General features: G+C 31.2%; 1 protein-coding gene across 20 annotated transcripts; it reads right to left on the bottom strand.

The window, feature by feature from the left end:
• Nucleotides 1-109: 109 nt before the first annotated feature.
• Nucleotides 110-27711, bottom strand: LOC129792530 (2-oxoglutarate dehydrogenase complex component E1). Of its 20 annotated transcripts, none has more exons than XM_055831641.1 (12): nt 27622-27711; nt 20995-21101; nt 19031-19171; nt 18562-18747; nt 16553-16676; nt 13258-13336; nt 9828-10239; nt 8814-9750; nt 6522-7348; nt 6286-6440; nt 4062-4316; nt 110-1533 (listed from the first exon to the last, which is right to left on the bottom strand). In XM_055831641.1, exons 2-12 carry the CDS (start codon nt 21088-21090, stop codon nt 1434-1436), a joined length of 3312 nt encoding a protein of 1103 aa, XP_055687616.1. In that variant the 5' UTR covers nt 21091-21101; nt 27622-27711; the 3' UTR covers nt 110-1433. The 20 variants fall into 20 exon arrangements, with proteins under 20 accessions (XP_055687616.1, XP_055687620.1, XP_055687617.1 ...); XM_055831645.1 differs by lacking the exon at nt 16553-16676 and adding an exon at nt 14331-14433; XM_055831642.1 differs by having other exon boundaries at nt 27499-27669.
• Nucleotides 27712-27752: the final 41 nt, after the last annotated feature.

Raw genomic sequence — 27752 nt, 5'->3', positions numbered from 1 at the left:
TTAACCTCATCTCAAACCACTTTCACTGTCGCGCGAAATTTCAAGAAAAATACCATCAAGAAGTACGTTAGAAAAATGTCGTGAGAAAAATTCGCAATGAAAACAAACATTTAGGTTTGATGTTGATGTTCTTTATTTTGTGGCTTAATTTGAGAATATATTTAATTAGAAATAAATAATGATGAATTTCTCACTAAAAATCAATTGTATATAACACTAATAAATCCGATTGAGTAGGTTTCTTTTAACATTTCATTTTTTTTCTCCTTGTATGTTCTAGATTCTTTTTTTTTAGAGTCATTTAATATTCCCAAAAATACATTCAAAATCTTTACAAGAAAAGTTGGTGCGCGTCATTTTAGAAATTCTTCATCTCTCCAACATTTTTTTTTAAGTTTATTCTTTTTTATTTTTTTTTCGAAAGAGCTGAAGAAGGTGCAAATTTTTCTACACAAAAAACATTTAAAGGATCGTTTACTTTGTTTTTATTTCTTCTTTAGTAATATCACGCTTTTAAGCACTTTGCAGACAACATTCTTCTGTGAATTAACTTCACTTTTACTTTTTTTTACGTTTTATTCTGATGAATATTCTACAATATGGCTGTTAAGTGACTTAAAAGCAATTATTTTATCCATCTTTTTGTATTTCTTCTTTTTTTTATTCTCATGTTCATTTGGTTAACAAGGTGCGAAGTTTTTTTTTTTTAATTCAATACTGACATTTCTCTTTATTTTTTTCTTTGTATTCATGCGGATTCACAAGATCCCCACACATCAACTACCTTTTGCCATCCTTTTAGCACCATTTCACAACGAACTCTCTTGCAATGGCCCTACTTTGTGGATTTTTCTGCCCTTTTTTCCACACACTTTTCAAAAATTACTTTTCAATTTTAATATTAAAAAGTTCTTTTATCAAAATTGTTTTTTTTTTTTTGGAACTGTGTCCACATCAAAATGTGAAAATTAATTTAAAAACTTCCCATTTTAACTTAAAAAAAAAAACATCCGAGCAATTTAAATTCTCTTTTCTTGCAAAAACAACTATAAACTTCGCGAACAAAACAGCCAAAGCATTCAGCAAAAATATATTTTGATCTATTTTTTTTATCTCAGAAACTTCTCTCATCAAAATCTAAAAATAATTTTTATATTTTTCTTAAGAGTTTTAATAATAACTTTAATGTTTAAATTAAAACAAGAAAAATATATATTTTTTTACATGTTAATCAAAATAAATTACATTGAGAATTTATCGCATTATTCTGTTTTATATGACAAAAATACATTTTTTTTAATATTTCATTTTCTTTAGCTATTTATCAGGTTTCTCTTTTTTTCATTTTATTCTCTTTTTCTTTCATATCAGGATATTTTGTATTGAAATAAATAAATTTTCTTACATCAATCTTTTGCTCTTCGCTGCTGAATTTAGAGCGCCATCGCATCCTCCAAGAAATGAGCCAACTCCTTGTTGTGCTGTGCCTTTGATCCTGTTGCAGTTGAGGCAGCAGTTGGGCGACCACAGTAGCTAAATTATTCGATGAAAAAAATACGAAAAAATTAATTTTTATAAAATAAATGAAAAAAAAAATTCTCAAAAATAATTCTTTTCATCTGAACGAGGACTTTTCATTAAAAACTAAAAAACATTCTTCTTATAACTAAAATATTCTTGCTCTATCACATGCACATAACATTTAACAAAAAGTATAATAATACAGTGTAAATTTTATTTGTGTTTAATAAAACAAAATTTCCCTCCAAACAAAAATATATGTATACAGTGTAAGAAAAAACAAAAAGCAACATTCAAAATATTTATGATTTGTTTTTTTTTTTTAATAATTTAATGAATCGTGCGCTATATTATGATGAGAGAGAGAGAGAAAATTCTGCCTATGAGAGATTTATGTTAGAGAATGAAATATTTTGCATATTGCTGAAAAATGTTTAAAAATTAAATAAATAAAATGATTAGCTACTGGCCAATTAAATGATAAACGCGTAAAATAAGATAAATTTGCAAAGTAAGAGCAATTCATTGATGATATGACTGATTTCTTCTAATTCTATATACCTAATATTCTTATTTTATTGGCGAATCATCCGAATATTGGTAAATAAAAATAATATTTTTAAAGATTGAAATATTTCCATTCTAATCCCTTGCTAAAATCGAATAATTTTTTTTTCAGCTTGAATTCAGTCTATTTTATGGTTGACACGTTTTAGGCTTAAGTTCAGTACGTGTTAGACATGAATTTAAAACTATTTAGGCTATATTTTAGTATATTTTTAAGTTTTTTTTCTTCTCAATATGAGCCTGAGTTAAAAATTTAAAAAAATAAGTTTGGATATAAGACTTTTTAGGCTCAAAGTCAGTACTTTTAGGCTTAATTTCAAAACGTTCCAGGCTTGAATTTAAGACTTTTTAAACTTGATTTCAGCACTTGAAGCGTTCTAGAAATGTTCTTTTAACTAAGGGTGAAATTCTACATATTTAGGTTCGACTTTACTTTCTTAAGCCGCCAGTTTACCTTTAAGCTAAGTTTTTAAAACTGAACATTAGCTTATATCTTTTATACTTTGGTCCTAACTTATAGGCTAGGACAATTTTTTATGCTTGGACTAAGTGCTTTAAGCCGATGCAAGTTTTTTAATCTTAATTTTGGCTTTTTTTAAGACTAGCACAAAATTTTTTTAAGCTATGCCTCATCCATTTTTTTAGAACAGGCTTAAGGGATATTCAAATAATTTTAGAAACTCTATTGAAACATCAGGTCAAAATATGAAGTTAAAAAATAAAGTAAGAATTGTTTTTTGAAAATTAAAAATACTAAACTCAAATCAATTTAAATGAAAACAAAACTTTATATTTTTTTGTTTTAAAATTGACCCAAAGCATAGATATTTCTTTAAATTCAAGTTTCTGACAATCACTTCCGCTCTTTTAATGCATTTTCTGTAAATATTCTTTAAAGTTTTGCATATTATTTTGCAATTTTTTGCACTTTAACGAATCCTTGTCGCAATTTATTGCAATTTTATTGTATTTTTCGATACTTTTCTCGTCTTTCGCACTATATACAAACTCACTTTAATCATTTCAGTCATATCACCACACAAATTCAAAATATGTAGAAAAATTAGTTCTTAAAATATTGCTGAAAAAATCTAATCTAAAGAAACTAAAATTAAAGCATTGAAGAATTACTAATTTCCGGTGAGACTAATAGGCGAAAAAAAATGATGTACCAATCCTCAGATGAAATTTTACAAAATAACTTTGTGAAATGATTTTTCAATGACATTTTATGAGACGATGAAAAGACAAATTTTGGTTATTTTTTTTAAGGCAAAAGAACTAAAATTATAGAAATTTCCGACTTTGAGGCAAAAGTAAAGTTTTTAAAGGTTTTTATTTTTTATAAATTGGAAGGAATGTTTTGAGTTCTTTTTTTTTTATACCAAAAGGATTGGTACATCCCCATCTTTTATAAAGAAATTTATTTTTAATGAAATATGTGTTTGAAAAAAGAAACTTTAAAGAATGAAAATTAAAGTAATAGAATGCGATTGAAGAATATTTTGCATGTGATTTTAGGAAAGCTTCTGTTTAAGATTTTCTTTTTTTTATAAATGTTTGTTTTATGAGACAATGTGCCAATCCGTTGCGTCTCATTCTCTGTTATCACAAATTCCATTAAACTCTATGTCTGATTAGGACTATATCATTCAGGCACTATCAAGATCACCTGCCCATAAGAATTACTTTAAAAAAAAATGTAAAATTCTTCTTTCAATCTTATTAAATTTCTTTTTTTTTTCAAACTAAAGACATTTAATAAAATACTTTTAAAAAAGAAACTAAATAATTTAAATAGAAAATTAGAAAAATATAAAAAAAGCTTTTAAAAAAAATAGTAAATTAACAAGTTTTGATTTTTTTCTTGAAAAAAAAATAGATATTTTTTTTGCATTCCTTTTAGCCTCTTATTATAATAAATTATATCCCCCTCATAATTTATTATAATAAATATATAGTCAACCCCTCACCTAATGGGTCTCGCCGTTTTAACTGATTTTTTCACTTTGGCCGCATATCCGTCTGACGGCCTATTAAAATCGGTATGAGTCGGCGAAAAGTCGGTATTAATATTCGCATGCTTTTTCGTACTCTGCGGCCCAAAAATACGGCCCAACCATGTACCATCATTTGATTGGTCAGTAGTAGCAGATGATGATGAAGCAGAAGCACCGGCAGCAGCGGCTGATTCTGAAGAATTCTCTCCTTTTCCTACTTCTTGACTACTGCAAGTTTACAAATTAGTTTTTTTGTTTGTTTTTGTTTTGTCTTTCGTGCTTTGTTTCTATTTTTTTTCTTTTTTTGTCCACATTCACAGAAAAAAGGAAAAAGTTATGAAAATCTGCGGAAAATTTTTCTTATTTGTTTGTTTAGAATAAAATAAATAATTTTTGGTTTTTTCTATATTTCTAAAAAGTTTATGAATTTTTAAATTTTGTGGAAAACAAAATATTTTATTACAGTCAATTATGAGACAAATACTACTCAATCTATTTGAACAAAAATTGTTCCATAAATACCCCATTTCTAAACTCTTAGGGAGTTATCACACTTAAGCTACAAGCGCTTGATGCTTAAGATTTTACATGTGACAGAACGAGAAAAAATACCGTTGTTGTCTCTCTCGTACTCACATAGAGGTTATGATGCTCAAGCACTTGGAGCTTAAGTGTGATAACCCCGTTAGAGAGTTTTAATTAATTTCAGTAATTCAAATGAATATTTTAAGTTATTAACAAACCAAGAAACTTTATAAAAATTCTACATAAAATAATCAAATATTTTATTTTTTACTGTTTTGCCTAAAATTTTTTACTAAAAAACTTTAAAAAATTATGTTAATGGGCTATTTACGGGTTATATCGTCCTTAACCTAAAAATTTTCTTTTTAAACATATTCTGGATTAAACTTTAAGAAATCAATAAAAGTAACATTTTTTTTAAACTAACTAAATATAGACTTGAAAAAGACCTACAATTGATCCTAAAGCAATTAAGTAATTATTCAAGACAATTTTTGATCAATTATTAATCAAATACCTGAATTAGATAACCGGATTTATTTTTTATGATCAAAAAGGAATACAAACTCAAACAAAATACTTTTTAAAGTAATAAAAAAAACTAGTAAAAGACCTTTTTTAATTTGTAGAGAAGATTTTTCAATAAAACAATAAGAGCTCAATATTATGCAGCCAACATGGAACGACTTCAGGGTTATTAGGTAACATGGGTAGACAAGTTTATCAAAGATGTTCATTGAAATAAAATTTCTTATTTTTTCTACTAAAAAAAAGGAAAAATTAAGATTTTCTTAAAAAGTTAAAGTTTCTTTGAAAATTGTACCCCACATTCCCATATAAATGTGCAGATTCTCATTACTTTTTTCTCTGTGTTTTAGCACCTTTTGTTCTCTTACTTCTACACCCCAATAAAGCCTTTCAAAATGTACGTATACTCCAAAATCATCCAACCCCATTATTTTTTGCAATTAATCAAACTAATTTATAAAATATAATTAATATTTAAGAAGGATTATAAGATGAAATAAAGAAAGGATTCACTGAGAAATACAAAAATTAACTTTTATTAGTTAATTTTTTTTATATTTCTCCGTGGATGAGATGGAATGTGAATGTGAGAAGGAATGATGAAAATGGTTCAAAAATGAATTTACGATAATTTTTTTTTAAATCAAAAAATTACTTTTTCTTTTGGCAAAATGTGACGCAACTACTTTTGGAAGAAAAATTATAAATTATTGTAAAGAAAAAAAAATTGTGCAATTTCACGAGTTAAACACCTAAAGAGTAAAACCAACAATTATTAGACGATCATTAATAACGAAGGATATTTAAAAAAGAAAAAGTTTTTACATTTTATAGGAAGAAAAAAATTTAAATCCAAACGAACGCTGTCGAAAGGCAAATTTTGAAATCCTCTATTGAGTTTCAGAAAAAAGAAACTTTTCAGAAGCTTTTTTTTAGAGGATCGCGTAGAGATCAAAAAGAAAAATTTTGAAATGATTTTTGGACATGCTTTTGCTCAATTTTGGACACAAAACGAAACCCAGAAAAAAACTTACGCAGTGTGAAAAGGATATTTTTTTTTGGCAAAAGACAAGAAAAAAAGGGACGTGGGAAGAAAACCAAAAAAAAGGGGAAAAAGAGGGAAAATTAAGGGAGGAGCATTTACCTGACTTCACGAGCTGCTGTGAGAGCTGTGTGGAAACGTGGCTGTACGTAGGTCCAAGCTCCCTGATTCTTAGCCTCCTCCTGTGTCCACACAAGCTCAGCATTGTTGTACTTTTCCGCTTCCTTCTTCACCAAATCATACGGGAAGGGAGAAATCTACAAAGGAGAGAAAAATTAAAAGAATTTTCCCAAAAAAAACGTTAAATTCAAATTTACAAGAATTCATTTTCAACTTACCTGCTCTACACGAGCAATTGCAATATCAGATTCAAGTTTATTATCACGTCGTGCCTTAACAAGGTCATAGTAGACACGACCACTGCAGAAGATGAGCTTCTTCACTTTATTCGGCTTCTCCGCAGCTGCACCCTCTTCCGGGATAAGTCGCAGGAATTCCGTATTGCCCGTCATCATGTCAAAGGAGCTCTTGCACTCCGGATGTCTCAGCAGGGACTTGGGGGTCATCATAATGAGTGGCTTGCGGAAGGGCATGTGGATCTGACGACGCATAATGTGGAAATAATTTGCCGGCGTTGACACATTCGCCACAATCCAATTAATGTCGTGCAACTGCCTAATGGCAAATTCATCGGATTCCGGCGGGAAGTAATCCGGATCATCCGAAGACATCTGCAGGAAACGCTCGAGGCGTGCCGATGAGTGCTCCGGACCCATACCCTCCATCCCGTGTGGCAGAAGCATCACCATTCCACTCTGTCGCACCCATTTGGCCTGTCCGCACGAGATAAACTGATCAATGATGCACTGAGCTGTATTCATAAAGTCCCCAAATTGTCCCTCCCACATCACAAGGGCATTGGGATTTGTCATTGAGTACCCATGCTCAAAGCCAAGCACGGCAAACTCAGACAGGGAACTGTTGCACACAGTGTAGGGTCCCTGATCCGGATACAAGTGACACAGTGGCCGGTATGTGGCCTTGTCAACACGCTGATGGTGCAGCACATGGTGACGATGTGAGAACGTTCCTCGCTCCACATCCTGTCCCGAGAGACGCACGTGGATGCCCTCTTTGAGGAGAGATCCAAAAGCCATTGCTTCACCTGAGAGAATTTTATTTGTTTTATTAGTTTTGTGAAGGCTTTTGAATAAGTTTAGAGACTTTTTAAAGAAGTCGAGAAATGAGAAGAATCAACACAATCTTTTCTAACGTTTGACTTTTTTTTTTTTTTAAACATTTTTGACGTTAATTTTATCAGTGCGAAAGAGGGATTCCGGTAAACGTCAAGTCTTCTTCTAACCCAGACCCTTTCCCATTAACATTTCACGTCAATTTTCCCCAAAAAATTAATTCTAGGTAACTTTTGACGTTGATTTTGTAACGTCTAAAATTCAATTTTAATTTTTTTTTGTAGTGTTTGACTTCTCTTTGCTAACGTTTCCCATTACTTTTTACTTTTTCGGACGTTTGACGTTTTTTTTTCTAACATCTGAAATTCAGTTTTGAAAGTTAAACCTCGATTCCAATGTTGGATGTTCTTTATCTAACGTTTAATGTTAGTTTTAAACGTTTATTAATGCTTTTTCAAATGTTTAACTTTAATTATAAAATTGGACTTTAGTTTCCTAACGTTTGACATTAACTCATACTTTTCTTACATTTGACACTGATTTTCTAACTTTTAATACATCTGTTCTAACGTTTGAAGTTCTTTTTATAACGTTTCAAATTTATTTTCTAATTTTTAACATTTTTTTCTAACTTTTGCGGTTTATTTTTTAACGTTTCCCTTTTCTTTTATATTGTTTGACGTTGATCATCAAAAATCAGTTTCGAATATTAGACGTTCTTATCTAATATTTGATTATCCTTTCCAATCGTTTGACATTAACAATAGCGTTTGGTATTTTTCTAAATAATTTATACGTTGATGTTCTATCGTTTAATAACTTTCCGTTGTAATAGTTAACGTTAATTTTTTCTAATGTTTTAAATTCATTTTCGAAACTTTTGACATTTATTTTCTAACGATTGATAATTACTCTAATTTTTGGCATTTCTTTGCTAAAATTTGACGTCAGTTGTAACTTCTAAAAATCTTTTTAGAACGCCGTATATGACTTTTCTTTTCCTTAAATTGAAGAAGATTGTATTTTGACGTTCCCTTTTAGAAGTTTTGACATTTATTTTTTAAACGTACGACATGTTTATTTTTTAACGATAATTCTAACGTTTGATGTTCTTTTTAGTACGTTTGATGTTCCATTTTATAATATTAAATTACCCTTTTCTTTGATTTTTTTAATGGTTCACATTCATTTTCAAAAGTGTGACAATCTTTATCTTACGCTTGATTATCATTTCTTAATATTTGACAATTGATTTTCTTTTTCTGAAGTTTGAGAATGATTTTGTTTGACGTCCATTTTCAACAGTTTTGACATTTCTTTTTTAACTTTTGATATTTTTATCGTTTAATGTTAATTCTTAACAGTTAACGATCTTTTTCTAAAGTTTGACGTTGAATCTATATAAACACTTTCGAAAAAAAAAAGAAGAAAACTCACCTAGAGCCCAATCGACGGTACGTTTGTCCACCATCTCCTTGCGTGCCGCCAAAATACGCATGAGACCCTTGTGAATGGTGAATTCGGCTGCATTTGGCGGTGGCTGCGAGAAGCGATTGCCAATGTGGACGAGCGTCTCCTCATGTACACCCGTTGGGCACACCTTGAGGGGGTCTTTGCCCTCAAAGAAGCCCGACCATGGGGAATCGAGCCAATCCTTGTACTTGATGTGTGTCTCCGTTTTTGCCAATTCAAACGCATCCTCACAAATCTTCTCATACTTATCCTTGACGGCCTTCACCTCCTCATTCGTCACGACACCCTCACTCACGAGGCGATCCGAGTAGATCTCCAGGATGGGCTTCAGCTGTCGAATCTTCTGGTACATGAGGGGTTGCGTGAACATCGGCTCATCGATCTCATTGTGCCCATTGCGGCGGTAGCACACGAGATCAATTACAACGTCCTTGTGGTACGTTGCTCGCCATTCAGCGGCAACATTGCACACGTGCATCACGGCTTCGGGGTCATCGGCATTCACGTGGAAGATGGGAGCATTCACCACACGTGCCACATCTGTGCAGTACGGCGATGAGCGTGATCGTCGTGGATCTGTCGTGAAGCCAATTTGATTGTTGACCACAATGTGAATGGTGCCGTGAGTCGTGTAGTCGGGCAAATCGGACAAGTGGAACGTCTCAAACACCACACCCTGCCCGCAGAAAGCTGCATCGCCGTGCACGAGGATCGACATGACCTTTTTCCCTTCACCATCGCCACGATAGAACTGCTCAGCACGTGTCTTACCCTGAACGACGGGATTCACGCATTCCAAATGCGACGGATTGGCCACAACAGCCAGACGAATATTCTTATTCGTGACACGATTGAGACGCTCAATGTACGTCCCCAAATGGTACTTTACATCACCTGATCCCTAAATTCCCCCGCAAAAAAAAAGACGAAAAGCTTCAGAGAATGATTTGCTGCTTCGTGCAACTGCTACAAACTTACATCATCTGCAGCCTCGAGACCGGCAAATTGTGTGAGAATCTGATTCAGGGGCTTACGGCAGACATTGGCCAGCACATTGAGACGTCCACGATGTGGCATACCCATGATAATTGATTCAACACCAAGTCGCGTTGACACATCAATCACCTGCTTCATGGCTGGAATCATAATTTCCGCCCCTTCGAGCCCAAAACGCTTCTCAGATGAAAACTTCTTCGCCAGGAAGCCCTCAAAGCCGGCGGCACGGCTCAAACGTGCCAAAATTAAGCGTTTCTCATCATTGGAGAAATTCATTATGTCTGGTGTTTCGAATTTCTGTCGAATCCAATTACATTGCTCCAGGGAATTAATAAACATAAACTCAACACCGATTTTGTTGCAATACACCTGCTCTAGGCGATCGAGAATTTCCCTACAAAAACAAACATTTAATTAATCTTTTTGCCCTCCTCGCAGCAAATTGTACCCTAAAGCGTATTTTCGACAATTTTTTCATTCTTGATTTTCCTTGAGTAATTAGCATTCGGACTATTCTTCTTGTTTCATGAGTGTTTACGCCACTGGCGAAAGTATTTCCCGCCAATTGACGAAATTAAAAAGAGCGCCAAATTTCTCTCCAAAAATGCATCAATAGCCATCTCTCTTCCTCCTGTACTAACCATCTCCCTCTAAACTCTTATTCTCTTTGGGGGCAATGACCCCACAAATTCACAGTTCCTTTTCCTTCACAATTTTGTACATTCTCAGTTATAATTAAGAGCCTTTTGTAAATTTCTTGTCACTCTTGAATAAAATTTGGTAGAAGCAACGTCGTGTGGATTTTCTTTAATTTAAACTCCAAACTTTCTGTGGAAAATAAATCTTTCAAGTAAAGTAAAAATTCCTTATTATTTGAGTGGAAATTGTGTGTGAGCCGTGAAGCGTCTGGAGAAAACCCAGGGAATTTTGAAGGAGGAAGAACAGCAATTTTTTCCCAACATTTTCTGGCCTTCGCGCCGGTTGGAGTTTATTAATTCTGTTCTTCTCTTGAAGGTAATCTATTGGGGATTCTGAGTGGGCGCAGGAAGTGGTCAAAATCCAATTCTAATTCTCTCCCGATATAATCCAAAAGGTATCTTGGTGGCTTCTCATTTGGGCAGGAGGTTCTGGGCATAAGTCATTCTAATCTATTGTGAAATATCGTTCAAGGTAATCTATTGGGGATTCTGAGTGGGCGCAGGAAGTGGTCAAAATCCAATTCTAATTCTCTCCCGATATAATCCAAAAGGTAACCAACAATGAGCAAATAAGAATAATTTGCATCAATTAGCTAATTGCGCTAAATTTCCTTCAGTCCACAGAGAGTTCAACATTAATTTCTATTTAACTTCGACTCATTTTTTTTCCATTCTCTCTAAATAAAGAAAGAAGAGAAAAAAACGTCAAGAAGTCTCACGTGAAGAGAATTTGCGAAGAAGACGCAATAGAAATTATTTAGTTTGCATACAAAATTAGTTTAGTTGATCAAATTAATTTAAATTTACCGTCAAAAGGGGTGAATTCGTAATTTTAAGGGGATTTTTTTTACTATAAAATTTTCCAAAGAAAGGTTAACACTTTGAGGATCATTGGGATGTTTTCATATTACAAACATTTCCATAATTTTTTATGCTTTCAAACATAATTAATCTGATTTAATGCACAAATTACAGTAGTGTCTCGCAGTAATACGTCTATATTAATACTTCTACCTACCTACATTAGGACGCCTCACGAGTAGGGTTCCAAAAAATCGAACTTTTCGATGCTTCGAATTGTTGAGAAAAAATCGAAGCACTGCAAAAGAACTGCTTCGTTTTTAAAATGCTTCGATTATTCGAATAATCGAATAAGCTTCGAAGCTTTTGTGCATTTTTAAAACGAGTCGTCCATCCGCTTCGAATACCTAAAAAGCTTCGAAGTTTCGAATATCTAAAAATAATTCGAAGCTTATTCGATTATTCGAATAATCGAAGCATTTTAAAAACGAAGCAGTTCTTCTGCAGTGCTTCGAATACGCTTCGATGCTTCGAATCACCGAAGCTTCGATGTTCAGATCGAAAGTCCGTGCCCTACTCACGAGTGAAAGTAATAATTTCTAAAAATCATTTTCTTTAATCACAAGACTCTGTTATCTGACAAAGCAGAATAATTATAAAGCGCTATAATTAAACAATTAGCGACATTTGGATTTTATTGTCTCCTTTAGGGTAATTTGAGTGATAAAAATAACTCATTTATCTGCAAAAATTAGGAGATCATAAAAAAGGAAAAGAAAAAAGTTTATTGCTTAACAAGGTAATAAAGAGTCGGGAAGAAAGATGACATTGAAGCAAATTTTGTGTTGTTTATCATGATTTTTTTGAAGAAGTCAAACAACAGCAGAAGAAAGTTAATTAATCATTTATTCTTCGTCATTTTATCATCTAAAGAAATAATCTTCCGGATTATTAAAGATTCTAATGAGAATTCTTAAAAGCTTTAATTTTAGTCTCATTAAGCGATCGTGGCTTAACGATTTAACTTTTCGGATTAAATTAAATATTTCTTTAGGCTTTTAGTCTTAGATCTGAGTGAGCCTTTTAAAGACTGAAAACTAAGAAACAGAAAAAATGGGAAAGTTTCATTGAAGATTTATTAAAAGTTTTCTACTAATTTACACGCCCTCAAAAGAAGAGGGTTCGCTAAAGTCAACATCTGTGCAAAACCTTAGCATTTAATTTCAGTGAATCTTATTTTGTAAAATCCAGAGACTTGTAAACTTTCTTCTACTGTTGAATTTCTTTGCTGAATTACATTGAAAATAATTTAATTTTACTATTGGCCATTGTGGCCAAATCCGTCTTTTGCGCTTGATTCAGAGAATTTTAATATAAATTGACGAAAATTTGTAGGTTTTCCTCAGAATCTAAATTATTAATAAGTTATTACATTGTAAGAATTAAAAGAAAGAGTAGGATGAAAGTCTGTAAATCATCTAATTGGATAGATCCAGTTATAATTTTGAAAATAAAATATTAGAGCAGTTTAAGTGGAAAATACTTAAATACTCTTTTCAAGATTTGTAAAATTTTAAAAAAAATGGCAATTTTTCATTTTTGATAGTTCGCTAAGTGAATCAAATTTTTAAAAATCTGTCCCAAATCAACCGAAAAATTGAAGAACGTAATTTTGAATAATAATTTGCGCAATATCATAAAACAATGAATCAGCTCACTGTAAATACTTCCATTGGATACAAATAAAGTATCTACTGCGGATCACCACTGTAATTTCTTCACTTGCATTCTCTACTTCTTGACTGTTACTGATGCATATTATTCACTTTATTACATCAATAAAATGACATTCTATTTATAGAAAATAATTTCTTAGACCTAACATAGTTGAGATAATTAAATTAATTCCTTACCTCAGAGGTAAATATTTTTCCTTGCCACCAATAAACGTCGTACTGGGAAGTTTAAACACCCTCTCCATATCATGTTCGCCTATTTATTCATTGTCAAGGTAAAAAGAAATATTGATTTTAGTTTTTCCTCCTCAAGTGTCTTTTCTTTCTTTTTTTTTTCAATTCTAAAAATAAAATGTTCAATAATATTTTTTTTCTTTACAGAAAGAACAATAATCAAAAAGTTATTTTATTGAAATTCGGAGCGACGATTTCATTAGAAATATTTAAATGGCATTAATTTTTGTTAAGTGTTTTTAATGAGTTTACTTTCTTTTTTAGTAAGTTCATTCGTGGTCAAAAGTGGGTGGTTTTAACCATTTATTTGAGTGGATGTGACTGTATTAGTAAGTATTTTTTAATAAAATTAAAATTATTTATTTTTGTAGATAGATAAAATTATTATTAAAAAAAAAAAGAACTCAAACTAAACACTACATTCCCCTTTTATTGCTGAAAAGAACATGCCTGAGAGTTTTGTGTGAAAACATGGAAGAATGAAAGAATATAAAAAGAGCAAGAACACCATGCTTTAGAGAAAGAAGAAACCAACTAACCTGTACCAATGTGAAAGTACTTTTTTTTTAGCAAGAAAAAAGTTAATTTTGAATAATAATTTTGGTGATAAATAAATTTTCCTTCTCAACCAATTCTTTTAATACAAAAATTTGCTAAGTTTTTACCAATTCCTCTGTTGATTCTTTTCCTATTTTACTAAAGCATCTCCATAAGACTACTATACAAGTGTGGGAAGGATTTTTTTTAAGGGAAAAATGTGATACTTTTAACAAAATGAATAAAAAACACTTTTTTGTCTCCCATTTTATCAAAACTAAAAATATAAAACAAATAAAAACTATATACAAGATGATAAATCCAAAGAAAAAACTACAACAAATACAACAAAATGTGTTTGAAAAAAATCTTTTCTTTATGATTTTCGTTTTTTTTTTTTAATCAAAACTTTTTCAAAATGATTTTTTTTCATTAATTTTTTTTGTGTTTTTTTGGGAGTGCAGAAAAATTCTACTTACCAAAATTAAAATTAGCGTAAATTAACTTCGTTGCACGTTTATCTTCAAGATTAATGTTGTTAATACCAAGAGGATCGGTTCGTGCTATATGATGACCTCGAATCTAAATATCGTCACGGATTTTAAGGGATCCCCATCCGTAATAATATAAGTAACAACAACAACAATAATAACAATAATTAAATGTGGATGAAAAATAAATTATTCTAGCGAGAAAAATGAGAGAAATAGATTTTGTTTTATTATAAACTCTTTTCTCTTTCCAAAGTAAAAAAAAAAAGAAAAAGAAAATTAAACTATTTGAGATGAAAGAAAGTTGTATTAAATATATAGATAGAAGAATAGAAAATTAAAAAATAAACAAAAAGTATTTAACATGTGTACCTAATAATTATTTTAAAATGTATTTTTGAGTCAAAAGAAAAGAAAGTTAATTCTCCACTTATTTTTTTAAATAGAAAAATAAATTCATTATTATTCTACATGTTGGATGTTCCCCAAAAAAGTATTAAATAACAAAATAATATTAAAATACTTTTTAGTAGTAAAATATGTCTTTGTTTTTTTAGTTTTGTTTTTTTTCACGAGAAAAGTAAAAAGTATATTGTTCTGTTGTTCTGTCACAGTTTCTTTTCTCAATTTTTGTGGATTTTTGTGTTGAGAATAGGGTAAAAATAAAAGAAATAAAAAAAGGATAATGAAAACATAATCAAGCTAAGCAAATATACATAAACAAAGTTCTTTTTTTTATGTAAAATTTACAACATAACAGAATAACATTAAGAAGCTTTGAAAACAAAACATCACACAATTCCCTGCATTTGAAAGGAGTTTACTCATTTTGAAGTTCTCATAATATCATTCGGAAGATAATACAGATCAAACATGGAACGTACAAGAAAATTGAAAGAGTTTTGTGAAAACATTTGATGAAAACGCGTAAACCATAACCCTCCCATCCCATTTAACCTTATTTATTTGTACATGAAGCATATGCCCTATAGTGCTCAAATTGCTTGCATTTAAAAATGCCTTGATGTATTTCATGATACGAACTCCATTTTCACTGATGAAACTTAAGCTTTCAAAAACTCATAAATTTAAAATGGATAAACCACACCCCAATTAATCCTGTTTTTATATGAGGCATATGCATCAGTGCTCGATTTATTCAAAAATATTAGGTCCCTATCATTTAATTATCTCCATTTTGAAGGAAATTAGGAGAAAAGTAAAATAAACTCATGAAATAAATATGCCAAAGATCTATTATAACGATGACGCATATGCTTCACGCGTCGTTATAAAAACGTATTTTTAGGAAATCACACTGAAGTTTGCTCTTAAATACATACAAGAAAATAAAATAGAAGAGTTTTTTTCTGAACCAACGAAACATATGCTTCACGAGCCATTTTATTTGTACACTTTACGTATTTTTGGGTAAATCATTTCCAAATTTTCTTGGATAAGCTAAGATAGAAATAAAAACTATTTTGACTGTCTATGATCATCAATATAGTATCAAACATGCTTGATACGTATTTATATATATTCCAAAAAATCTAATTGTAGCCTCAAAATAAATACACTCCTTTCAAACTTGAAAAGATATTTTCAAACCAAATTTAAAGAAAAATAAACAAAAACAAAATATAAAACAGAACACATAATTTTTTTCTATGTTCATAAAAATTTTCCAACAAACATTAAAAAAGGGAATAATAATAATGAAGCCATGAAAGAGTGATTATAAAATTCATCAGCAAACATTTCATTTCAAAAATTCTTCTTTTTTTTTCAAATTGTGCATAGAAGAAAGTTTTTAATAAACTACACAACTAAAAAAAAGAAACATTTTAAAATCTATAGTTGATTTTTTATTCCTGTTGTTTCTTTTCCGGAGCAATAGAAGTAAAGCGTTAGAAAGAGATTTTTTAAAAGATTTCCATTTTTTTTAACTCTTGCCTGTAATTTTTGATTTATGAAAAGCAAGTTCAAAAGTAAAAAGAAATTAACCAAAAAAAGCAATGATTTGTCTGAACTTCCTGATAATATTCTGTTCCCGTTTAAAATATTATTTACAAAGCATTTTGTTCTTAAATTTTTCTCCGAATTTCAATTGTCCTTTAAAATTATGAATTAGTTATTATATTTTTAAAAATATTATAAAAAAAGAGATATAAAAAATAAAGAAAATTTTGACATTGAAATCTAATTACCAAAATTCATATATTTTCTCGTCACTTGCTCATTAGCACGTCGTTTCACTCCATCGGGACCAACTTTTAACTCAGAATTCAAAATTCCGAGTGGATCCAAATCAGCCATCAAATGACCACGTGACTATTTTGTGATTTTAACAAATTGTTTAGAAAAATTAAATATTTTTTCATGTGAATACCAAAAAAAAATTAAAAGAAAATTAATATTTTTTAAAAAATTAGAAATATTTCTACTTTTAAAAGAAATTGAAAATTTGAAAAGAATTATTAAATATTTTTCAATGAGTCAAATTATAAAACAAAGTTTAACACAAGTATTTAAACCAAAAATAAAAACTTCATTTAATTTTGTTGCAAATAAAAAGAGTAATGGTTTTTTGATGAAAATATTATTAATTTGTAATTTGCAAACAAAAAAAAACAACCATTTTTGGGGGAGGAAATGATGACAATTTTCAAATATTTGGGCAATGCAAAAAATTATAAATAAAAAAATAAAATTTAGACATACAGGATAATTAAAATAATAAAATAAAATAATAAAATCACATGGAAAAAAGATGATTTTTAAATTTAAAAAAAATTATACCTGACAGTCTGTAAGTGAAAATTTGTCCAACCCACAAATTTTTCCACAAAAAAGACCATTTAATGGACCTTAAATAGCTATACACAGATAAAAACCCCTTTAGCGTCACGCAAGAATGAAAAAATGTTTAAAAAAAAAACTGAAGGTCACATGCAAATGATTCTCTTTTTTCACAAATTTCATTCTTGCGATTTAATTCAGACTTTTTCTTTGTATGTTCTCCAATCATCGCGTAATATTTACTTCATGTTCTATTCAAGACATTAAACTGTCCTAGAATTTATTTTATCATTTCTACTATACCTAAAAAAATTTTTTTGAAGCTTCGTTTCATTAATTAAAAAATAAATAAATATATGAAAGAGACGTTAGAGAGAGACAAAACACCCATTAAAAAGAAATTATTATAATCATCTCTTTTGGTCATTATTAAAAATAAAAAAAGGAGCAGCAAATATTCAAGGAAAGCTTTAGAGACTTAAGAATATACAGCTGCTATATATATTCTTCTTTTTTTTATAATTTATACATATATATTTTTTATCTTAACAATAATTCTTATTTACAATCAACCCCAAAAAGAAAAGTATAAATTATACTTATTTTCACGCTGAGAAACTCAAGAAGATGTGACATACAGTGTGGGAAATTGGAAAGAATGTAGAGAAACAGCCTGAGAGATTTATTAAAACAGGTTACCCTAAAACCGGATTTGGATAATTAGTTAAGATTCAGACAATTCGTCAAGATTCGGATTATTCGTCAAATTTCAGAATATTCGTCAAGATTTCGATTATTTGTCAAGATTCGGATAATTCGCCAAAATAATCAAAATATTCAACACTTAAACACCCCTTGATTCAGTCAAAACTACCCACAAACCACCCCCAAAACTGTTTTAGAATAAAAGTTAAACCAAAAAAAAAATAATTTAGAATCGTTGAATAAAAAAATCTTTCGTTATTTCGTCAAAACCTCATTTTCGAGAAAAGGAATCAAACTATAAAAATCCAAAAATAATATTTCTTTTTAAATATTCGGGGCTCTTTAGTTCCTTCATCAGGCCTCTCAATTATTCTTTTAACCTCTCTGTGATTATTCTTCGTTCAATTTATCATAAACAAAAATTTCTTTAAATTCTCTGAGTGTTCTAGATCACCTAAAGTCACTTAAAAATTTATTCTCAGACGTGCCTCCACATTCCCAATCCACTCACATCACTGTATGATTTTGTGTGAAAAATTGTTGGTGCAAAAAATTTGCATTTTGGGAAAAAAATAATTCAAGGGGAAATTTTTCTTTTTATATTTTGACTCAAAATAACCACATATAGGGGAAAAATTGCAAAAATCTCCATTTAAAAATAAAAACCAAGAAAAAAGAGAAAGGGACTATTTAAATAAATATTCTTTCATACCTGGTAACTTCTGATGATTGCCTGTACGGCTAAATGGTCATCAATGACCTTCTCATCGGCCGACATGGCTGATCCCAGGCTCGCTGGGAGACCACGAATTTCCGACAGGGCCACATGACCTTTCGGAACTGGTGCCAATGACGGAGGGGCGGTGTAGGAATTATTTCTAAAGTACGCATCCCACGACTAGACGAATAAATAATAAAAAAAACGTTGAATGATATTTTTTGAAATTCATCAATGGGACAAAATTATCAGCGATCGACGCAAGACGAGAGCAAAAAAAAACAGCGAAATTCTCACTTCATGGTGTTGATTTTATAAATTTACAGCACACACCGCATTTTTTAGACATTGTCACGAGTTCTCGTGCGATAAGATTACATCAACGTGATCTACTCATGAGGTGAAATAGAATTTCTTGCGGGAATAATCGCAATTTAGGTGTGTGATAAAATGTGGCACTTACCGCGTGCACTGACGCCGGATCTCTCAGCCAGGCATTGTACATGTCCTCCACATAGTTAGAGCTGGAGCCATTGAGGAAGGGTTCAGCTGCGGCTGAATTGTAGTGTCGTATCGACGAAGCTGGCAGCAATTCACTGGCAATCTGATTAAAAGAAAAAAAGAAAATGATTTAGATTTTCTTTCTTATCATTTTTGCTTAAGATAGGAAAATAGCCTAAATTTTATAGCACAAAATGTGTCTTGGCTAAAAGAATTTTTAAAACCTGTCTAATCTTCTATTTTATTTACAAAGAATATCAAAAATCTTAAGAATGCAAAATATCAGTCTTTTATGGCAAAATGTGTCTTGGGTACAAGGTTCAAAAGTAGATGAGGGCGCTATTTGTTAATTTTATAGCAATTCTTGGCAGAAGATTATTCATAAATACATCTCTGGAAAATTACCAAAACAACCAATTTTTTCCGGTAAAACATCTTTTGTTTTTCTATCAATGATAAACACAACTTCCGTCATCAACAAATTGAGTGTTTAATACTCTAACAAAAACTTCCTAAAAGCCATGAAGTCATTGAAAATTGTAACGTCGCAATAAGACGATATTTTTCATTTCATCTAATCCCATATTTAATGATAAAAGCACTGACGGGCACAAAAATGATTAACGTTATAAACACACCCGCAACGCAAATTGATAAAAACTTTCTATTAAGGCTATGAAATAGTTCTTTTTCAATTTTTATGGCTAAGGCGATATGAATAAAGCCTTTATAGTAGCAGTAGTAGTAGTAGTAGTAAATTTTTATGGGTGTGTAGTGTCCAATATGTACACAAATTAAAACTCGTAAAAAATAAAAATCTATGGAAAAAATCCGGAATTTATGGGACAATCCAATATAACTTAAAATCGAAATAAAATTGAAGACATAATAGGAAAGGAAATTGCTAAAAATTACCTTTAAATGAAACTAAAAGACATATTTCAATTCTAAAATTTTGAAGTTCTCTTTATGATTTTTTAAAAATATATTCCAAATTATAACAGTTTTATCATAGACACCCTCCAGAACTGTTATAAAATACATTTATGACTATTATACGATCGAAAAAATTGATTATTTTTATACTTTTGATTCAATATCGCAAAATGTCAATGATTCATAAATTCTTTAGTCGTAAATAAATCTTTATCTGTCGTGATTAAGCTTAATCACTTAAAAAGATTATCAACCCTAGACATAATCCATATTTCATGGAAAAAGGCGGTAATCAAAAATAACAAAACAATGCAGTATTTAATATAATCTTGATTCTATTTTTAATTAATTTGTGTCTTAATTATTTTAAAAACAAAGCAATAATTGACTTAAAATCCGATCAAGTTCTGAATTCCTTAATCTTTAAATTATAGAATAATGTCTTTGTACGAATAGAATTTTAAATTTAAATTTATTCGTTCCCTTTAACCGTATATCGATTAAAAAATCTATTACAATTTATCTAGTATTAACAGATCCATTATCCTGGGCACGAATCATTTATATTTTTTATTATAACCTCATTTATATTTATTTAAAAATGTTATAAATAGCTTTTGATTATTATGTATTCATCTCTTTGACCTCTTTTGAACCAAAAATTACCACGATTAATTCTTATCTATTCTTTCATTTATTAATAGCATAATCTAGGAAATTTGTTTTATCCACCCCAGACACACACCAAAAATAATAAACTTTGTTTTTCAAACGAAAAAACGCAGCAAATACCACAAAATAGTAAAACTTTGCATGAAACTAACTTGAATATCATGTAATTCTCCTTTTAATACCTGTTATCAAGTCAAATTGTTGAGAGTCTTACACCGTTCAACATATTGCAATTTTTCCTAAATAATCTACCTCACAGTCAATATAAAAGCAACCGGAATCTTGTTATTTTGCAGGAAAGAAAATTAAAAATCTTACCCTTGACTTTGCAGCACCGATATTAAGCCACGATGCAAATGTTTGTTGACCACTTGGGATCAACATACAGTTGAGTGCACTCCGTGCTCTATGCATTTTTCAGAGGGCTGTTGAAGGTTGCAAAAAGCAGCAGCAACGAAATGAATAAGAATTGTAAATTGACGGTGAATTAATGTAATTTTTTTCTGCTTGAATTAAATGCTTATTTATATTTTTTTTTTTAAATTGAAAATCCAATGCTACAACACAATCACACGGTGGAGGTCAACAAATTATCCGAATCGCCACAAACACACACACACGTTCCACGTTCATTAACAATTGATTCTTAATGCTTCTGAATCACCTCAGAGTTGAAAAAAATCAGCCAACAGACACAGATTGAATTCACGTTGTGAGAGATTAAATTAGAGATAAAAAAAAACTCAAAAGTTTTTGAATTGTTGGATTTTCTTTTGCAAAAACTCATAAACATACAATGTTTTTCTGGGTTGGAAAATTTACAGGCAACGTGTGACGCGTTTTGGCTAAATAAGCAATAAACATGTTATATAAGTTTGTGAATTTTTGGACTGTGAACGAACATCTGCCTTCGTGAACGAAACGCTCAGAGAAATTTCTTTTAGATTCTAATAAGCACTCACTCATTCTCTCTTATTCGCACCCATTGTTCCTTCACACCACATAGAGCGTTCTAAGAATTTCTAAAGCCACACACTCTCAAAAATTTTCCATTGAGCTGTGAGTGAGCATCAAAAGGAAACTCACCTCGAGTTAAAAAAAAATCCCTCAAAACGAATAAATCAACAGAATATAAAAAAAAAACTTTTAGCTAATGAATGCTAAAGAATTATTTAGGAATTATATTATAAAATTCAATTTTCACAGCCTAATTTGCACGAAGAGAAGGAAATTTTCCAAAAAAAATAAAAACTCTTTTCACTATCACAAGACGTCTTACGCCACACTCTCGCTCTCAACAACACTCAAAAAAAAATCACAGCCTTCAACTTTTAGCTGCCCGCAAAGAGCTTCTCAACACACTTTGTCAGACACTTCTGTCCCACTTTCATTCAATCAACTATTTATTCTTACAACCTCACTGTTGCAATAAAAATACTTTTTGATATCATTCAGCTAAAGCAGTGTGCCGTATTTTGTTTCTTTTTTTTTAATAATAAATTTTATTTTTTTTTTTCAGCAAAACGGGAGAACGTTTGATCGCGTTCAGTGCCTCCAACGGACTGACTCAACTCTGCGCCAAAAAGCATGAGCAGTGGGATTTTTTGGATGGACGCGCAGACACATTTCAAGTCCACCACGTTTATTCCATCCCTCCACCACGTCAATGAGTAAACACACCCATTTTGCGGTACAAATAAATTACTTATCAGGTGCAATCAGAAGACTCTGTGGAGCATGTGATAAGAAAAGGCACACACACAGCACTTGCGTATATTAGTTCAAGCTGGAATCTACGAGGAAGTTGAGCAGAAAAGTGTTGGAATTTTTTTATTCTCCCCCAACCACACAACACTCGCACATTCGACACACTAAATACGGTGAATATGCGATCTTTAAAACCCCAACGTTTGCTGCATTCAAGCAGGTCACTTATTGTGCAATATCCGGTGGAATTTTGCTCTAAATCAACTATAGTTTATGTTCTGGAAACTGATAAAGAGATATGAGTTTGAATTTGGCGCGTATCTAAGACGGGATAGGAAAGATGGTGAATTCGAATGGTGAAAAAGGAGACATTGGGCCTTATTCAGCGACCAAGAAACCCTTAAAATTCGCTTGAAATCTTAAAATTTCAGTACAAAATTCAAAGATTTCAAGGGTTTCTTGGTCGCTGAATCAAGAGCATTTAGTGGCAAAAATAACAGAATAAGGAAGGCAAAGCGAACGGAGGCAAAAAAATTGCTTCGTAAAAAGTTTAAATATTGTGTTAAAAAAAAGATTTTTTGAGCAGTTTGTTAGAACTGAAAGAAACTAAATTGTGCTGAATCGATGATAAATTATTACTGAATTAATATTAAATTATTACTAATTATCACTGAATTGATACTGAATCGTTAAAGATTATTGATGAAATTATATTGACTATTTTTTTTTGAATATTGCTGAATAAATTGTTACTGAAAATCTTTGAAATGTTGCTGAATTCCACATCTTTTAAACTATTACAGATTATTGCTAAATTATTTCAGTATTCATATGAATGATATAGTTGCTGAATTTTGAGAATAATTCATAGAATTTAGTCTTAATTTCAAATAAAAGAATTTTTTATTTATTAAATGAAAAAGAAATTGAATTACCAAAGTAATGCTTCAATTTTTAATGATTTTATGCTGAATTTATAGAGAACTACTGCTGAATCGTTATCCGAAATATTGCTGAATTGTTGTTAATTTATTTTTTTCATTTAATAAAAAATTCTTTTATTCTAAATTAAGACTAAACTTGTACCTTCTATGAATTATTCTCAAAGTTCTTCATTTTTTTTTTTTAATTTTCGCTGATTTAATACTAAATTACTTCTAAATGCTTCCCAATTAATTAACAAATTATATACAGCATCATTACTAAATTGTTGCTGAATTCGGATATACCTCATACCCCAACCCATGGCATATTATTTCATAACTTTTTCTTTCACTAACGGAACACGAGCCGTTTTGGATTAGTGATTCACTGATCCGAATACAAACTGACTTTACCCATAGGCGCACAACATATTTCATTTTGATTGTCATGACTATGTAGTTTACTCCGCCTATCAAGTTAGGCACAAAAGCCACGCAACATAGTGATATTATTTTGAAAACACTTTAACTGGCACCACTAATATTGTAATCTTCGCGTTGTGAGTCATGTTTATATAATGACAGACAAGTTTATCAATTTGAGGGCTTGCTTTGGGAGAGTAGCACTGATTACCAATCATTCAAACATTTGAGATAAGTTTCAATATAAAAGTCCAATTGGTATAAGTATGAACTGCAACCGGAATTGTGTAACAATGTAAAGAAATGTTTCAATGTGTCGGCCATAACAGTTAAAATTCAAAAAAATTTGAAAAAAAAACTTGTTAATCCTTTTAGTCTATCTAATCAGACTAAATACAATTGAAACTATAATTTACTAAATAGATAGAAATAATTGAATATGTTTGGGCGATGTTTGATGTTATTAGAACCTTCAGTCCAAAATGGCGGATTATGCTTCAAAGCTTTTAGAACATAACCTATAAATTCGCATAACCTCAACGAACACGGCTAAGCTATAAATTAACCTCCGTAATCTCCATTTTTTTTATAAATAAACAAATTGAATAAGAAAATTTAAATAGAACAAATCGAATTTTTTGTAAATCTTTTCAATTTTATAAAAAACAAACTAATAGATTCAATAGAAAAATTAAAATAAATCGATCACAAAAACTATTCCTCCAACACTCATTGCAGAAAGTGAATAAAATGATCAATGGTGTTGGAGAATGTTTTCTGACCTCTGATTTAACTCTATTTTTTCTCACATTGATATTTTGGCAACATTTCAAGGACTTTTTGCAGTGTATAGAAGAAACACTTTCCTTTCACACATACACTTCTCTTTCTCTGCAAAATTTTTAACCATATTTACGTAACACCCAGAGCGAAACGATCTTTAAGCTGGCCTCCCAATCGCATTCAGAGATCCAGCGATAAATTTACAAACTGCCAGAACATATTTTATGAACTCTTGAAGAGTTATTAATGAAAAAATAATAATGATGATAAGATGTCTGAGAGTAGTCTCGATCGTAGTAATTTACAATCAAATAGTGGGGGGAATAGTCATTAGTATCGTCTAGCTGTCGGTTGAGGAGATCCCTGAACTCCCTGAAACCACTTCAAACCAGACAAAATAGGAAGTTTTCACCTCAAACCCATTGGGCAGGTGGAAAATCACAAGATTTTAGTTTTCTTTTTGCGCTGAAAAGTGGGTTGGTTCTCTCTTGAGCACATTGGGCAAATTCCACAAGTTGAAATTGTAGCTCCATAAATTCACATCCTATTGTCAACACACTCCGGGCACGCTGATAGAGCTCCCTCTTATCAAGGCGTCTCAAGGCATATCTTGAGAGTTTGAAATAATAAATGATTATTATGAAATACGGCAACTCTCTGTAATTCTCATTTTCTCCTTCATCATGGCAAAGTGCAAATTGTATGTGGACTTGTGGTATTTTGGCGACAGAGATAATTCGCAACATTGAATCTTATTACTTCACGACCCGAGCACACTGTGGTTGTGACCCCCGTGCCAAGATTGAGAGCACAAACAACCAGTCGAAATGGTCGCGGTTAAAATTGGGGGCTCGTCCGGAATATAAATTGATAGTATAATTAAATGTGATTCTACTATCTGATTGTTATGACGCTACGCGAATCTCCTTATCAATATGGCACCCTCTCGACCAAACGCACTGCTACGAAATGAGAATGAGGTGGTGACGAAAATTGGGGCTGAACTACCTTATGGCAATATTGCAATATGGAATTACGTTCAAATTCAATGCGGAAATAACGAGAAAGATCTAATTAAGGTTTTTATCAAGAACTTTATGAACGTTAAAAGTAGGAATGAACTGTATGAACGTTGCTGAAATGCAAATTACTAAGAGACTTACTTAGGGGCAATTTAACTAACTCCTTCTCTCATTATCCCTAAGTAGCAGCTTTGAGATTACTTTTAAACAAGCTTGAAAAACATATAGGAGTTGATTCTGATAAAAATCTTTTATTTTCTTTTATAACAACTTAAACGATCTTGTCAGATTATGACAGTTTGTTCTTAAATGCTTTTTCCAGAAAATAATCAAAAAATTCTTTAAAGAGCTTTGGAAAGAAAAGATTTATATTAGGGATAGAATGTGATAAAAATCTTTTCTTTCTTTTCTTACAATTCGTCAGTTATAAGATTTTTCGTATTCTGGAAAAAAAAATTTTTAATTTTGACATTTCGTTTTTTTCTTTAATCATGTTTTTAAAGGAAAATTCTTTTCCAGACCTTTTTAAAGATCTTTCTGACTATTTCCTGGAACAACAAGATCTTTATTTTTTAAAGAACGATTTAAAAATTTCAACGGTCAAAATCTTACAAAATTTTTAGGTTTTGTAAAAAAGAAAAGATTTTTATCAGAATAGACCTCTTAGAACTCTTACAAACTATCCCATAATCATAGCTAGATTGTCTTTTCTTAACGGTTACTTTTATGCAAATCTTTACTATAAAAACTAATTGGTGGTATATCCTTCCTTAATTTGAACGTAACTGATCTCAAGATCAGAACGAAAAGTCTTGAAACTCTAATTCTTGGTTTAATTCTCTGGTTATGTCATCATTTATGTAAGTAGGTAGGTATACTAGGTAGGGAAACATGGCCCAATTCCGACCTCCAAAGGTTCGCGCGAAATGAGAAAAAATGGTATAAAATAAAAAACAATATTCTTAAATTTGGTACCATTTTAAAGCCCTTTTAATGTTCTTTTAACTTCCATAACTTTCTACATTTAAAGTTTTATCAGTTTTAAGTAATAGCGGATTGAAAAAGGCCTTAAGAGGTCCGAATTGGGCTCGGTCCCCTACTGAAGATCTATCTTTCTTAAAAAAAATAAAAACAACTAAATCTCACGTACTTTATCTCATTAAAATTGCATAAGTACAAGAACAAACCAATTAGATAATTCTAACAATCTAATTGAATTAAAGGAAAACAATAAAATTATATTTAGTTTAAGCAAAAATGTTGCAGAATAACATAAAATGTAGATAAAGATCCCAACTTCTGCCAACGTTCTTATACCCAAAATAGAATTGAGTATTCAAGTTTAAAGTAAATCTCAATAAAACTCCATCAATGAGGCAGCTTAGAATTCTAATCCCTGCACCTATTAGCCTTATCAGGGGATGATTGTGGATGGAAATTGAGGAGGAATTGTGATTTTTTCTTATCATCTGGGAAGTGCTTCTGGCAGCGCAGTCATTTTATGCGGAGGAAAGATGCGCGTGGAAAAAGGCCAGGGTCAAGTGAAATAATCTCCCTTTTTGCTTGCCCAGCTGCTCCTCTCTCATCTCATCGATCTGTCCGCAATACAGAGAGTCAAATAACTTCCTTCCTGCAGAACTTTTTTGTATAGAAATCAATTGGAATTCAATGTGAAACCTTCATGTGGCAAGAATGCAAATTTTTTCAGGGAGAGAGAGACTTGTGGGAGGCACCTGAAAATCCCAGGAAAACATTAACTTTTTGCACTCAATCCCACCAAAAATGCTCTCCGGGGATTCCCGCGTGGTGGATGTGTGGGAATCCCAAGCGTGGCAGAGTGGCTGAAAAGGCGCCAGAGGTGCAGAGAATGAGGCGCAAAGAGGAGCAAGAAAAATGAGCCACAGAAATTTCTGGGAAAAAATCGATTGGACCACACGTTATGTAACTTCAACTGCGTAACTCACTTTTCACGCGACTTTCACACCTTTTTCCACCTGAAATTCACACCAAATACGCTGAGGATGACCCTTTTGCACATTTACACACGCTACCACTAAAGATTTTGCGAAAATTTTGGAAAATTCTACCTGATTAACTCCGACGTGAACACCTCCTTTCGAGTTGAACAACAAACTAACCTAAGAAAATTCTTAACCACACTTTTTGTGCCATAGAGAAACCTCTCAAATGTTTTAAGGTGAATTTATGAATGGGAAGA

The sequence above is a fragment of the Lutzomyia longipalpis genome, chromosome 3 (genome assembly GCF_024334085.1).
Source record: "Lutzomyia longipalpis isolate SR_M1_2022 chromosome 3, ASM2433408v1".
Taxonomy (NCBI): domain Eukaryota; kingdom Metazoa; phylum Arthropoda; class Insecta; order Diptera; family Psychodidae; genus Lutzomyia; species Lutzomyia longipalpis.
Note: the sequence above shows the minus strand (reverse complement) of the source record. Positions and strands in the feature narration are given on the sequence as shown.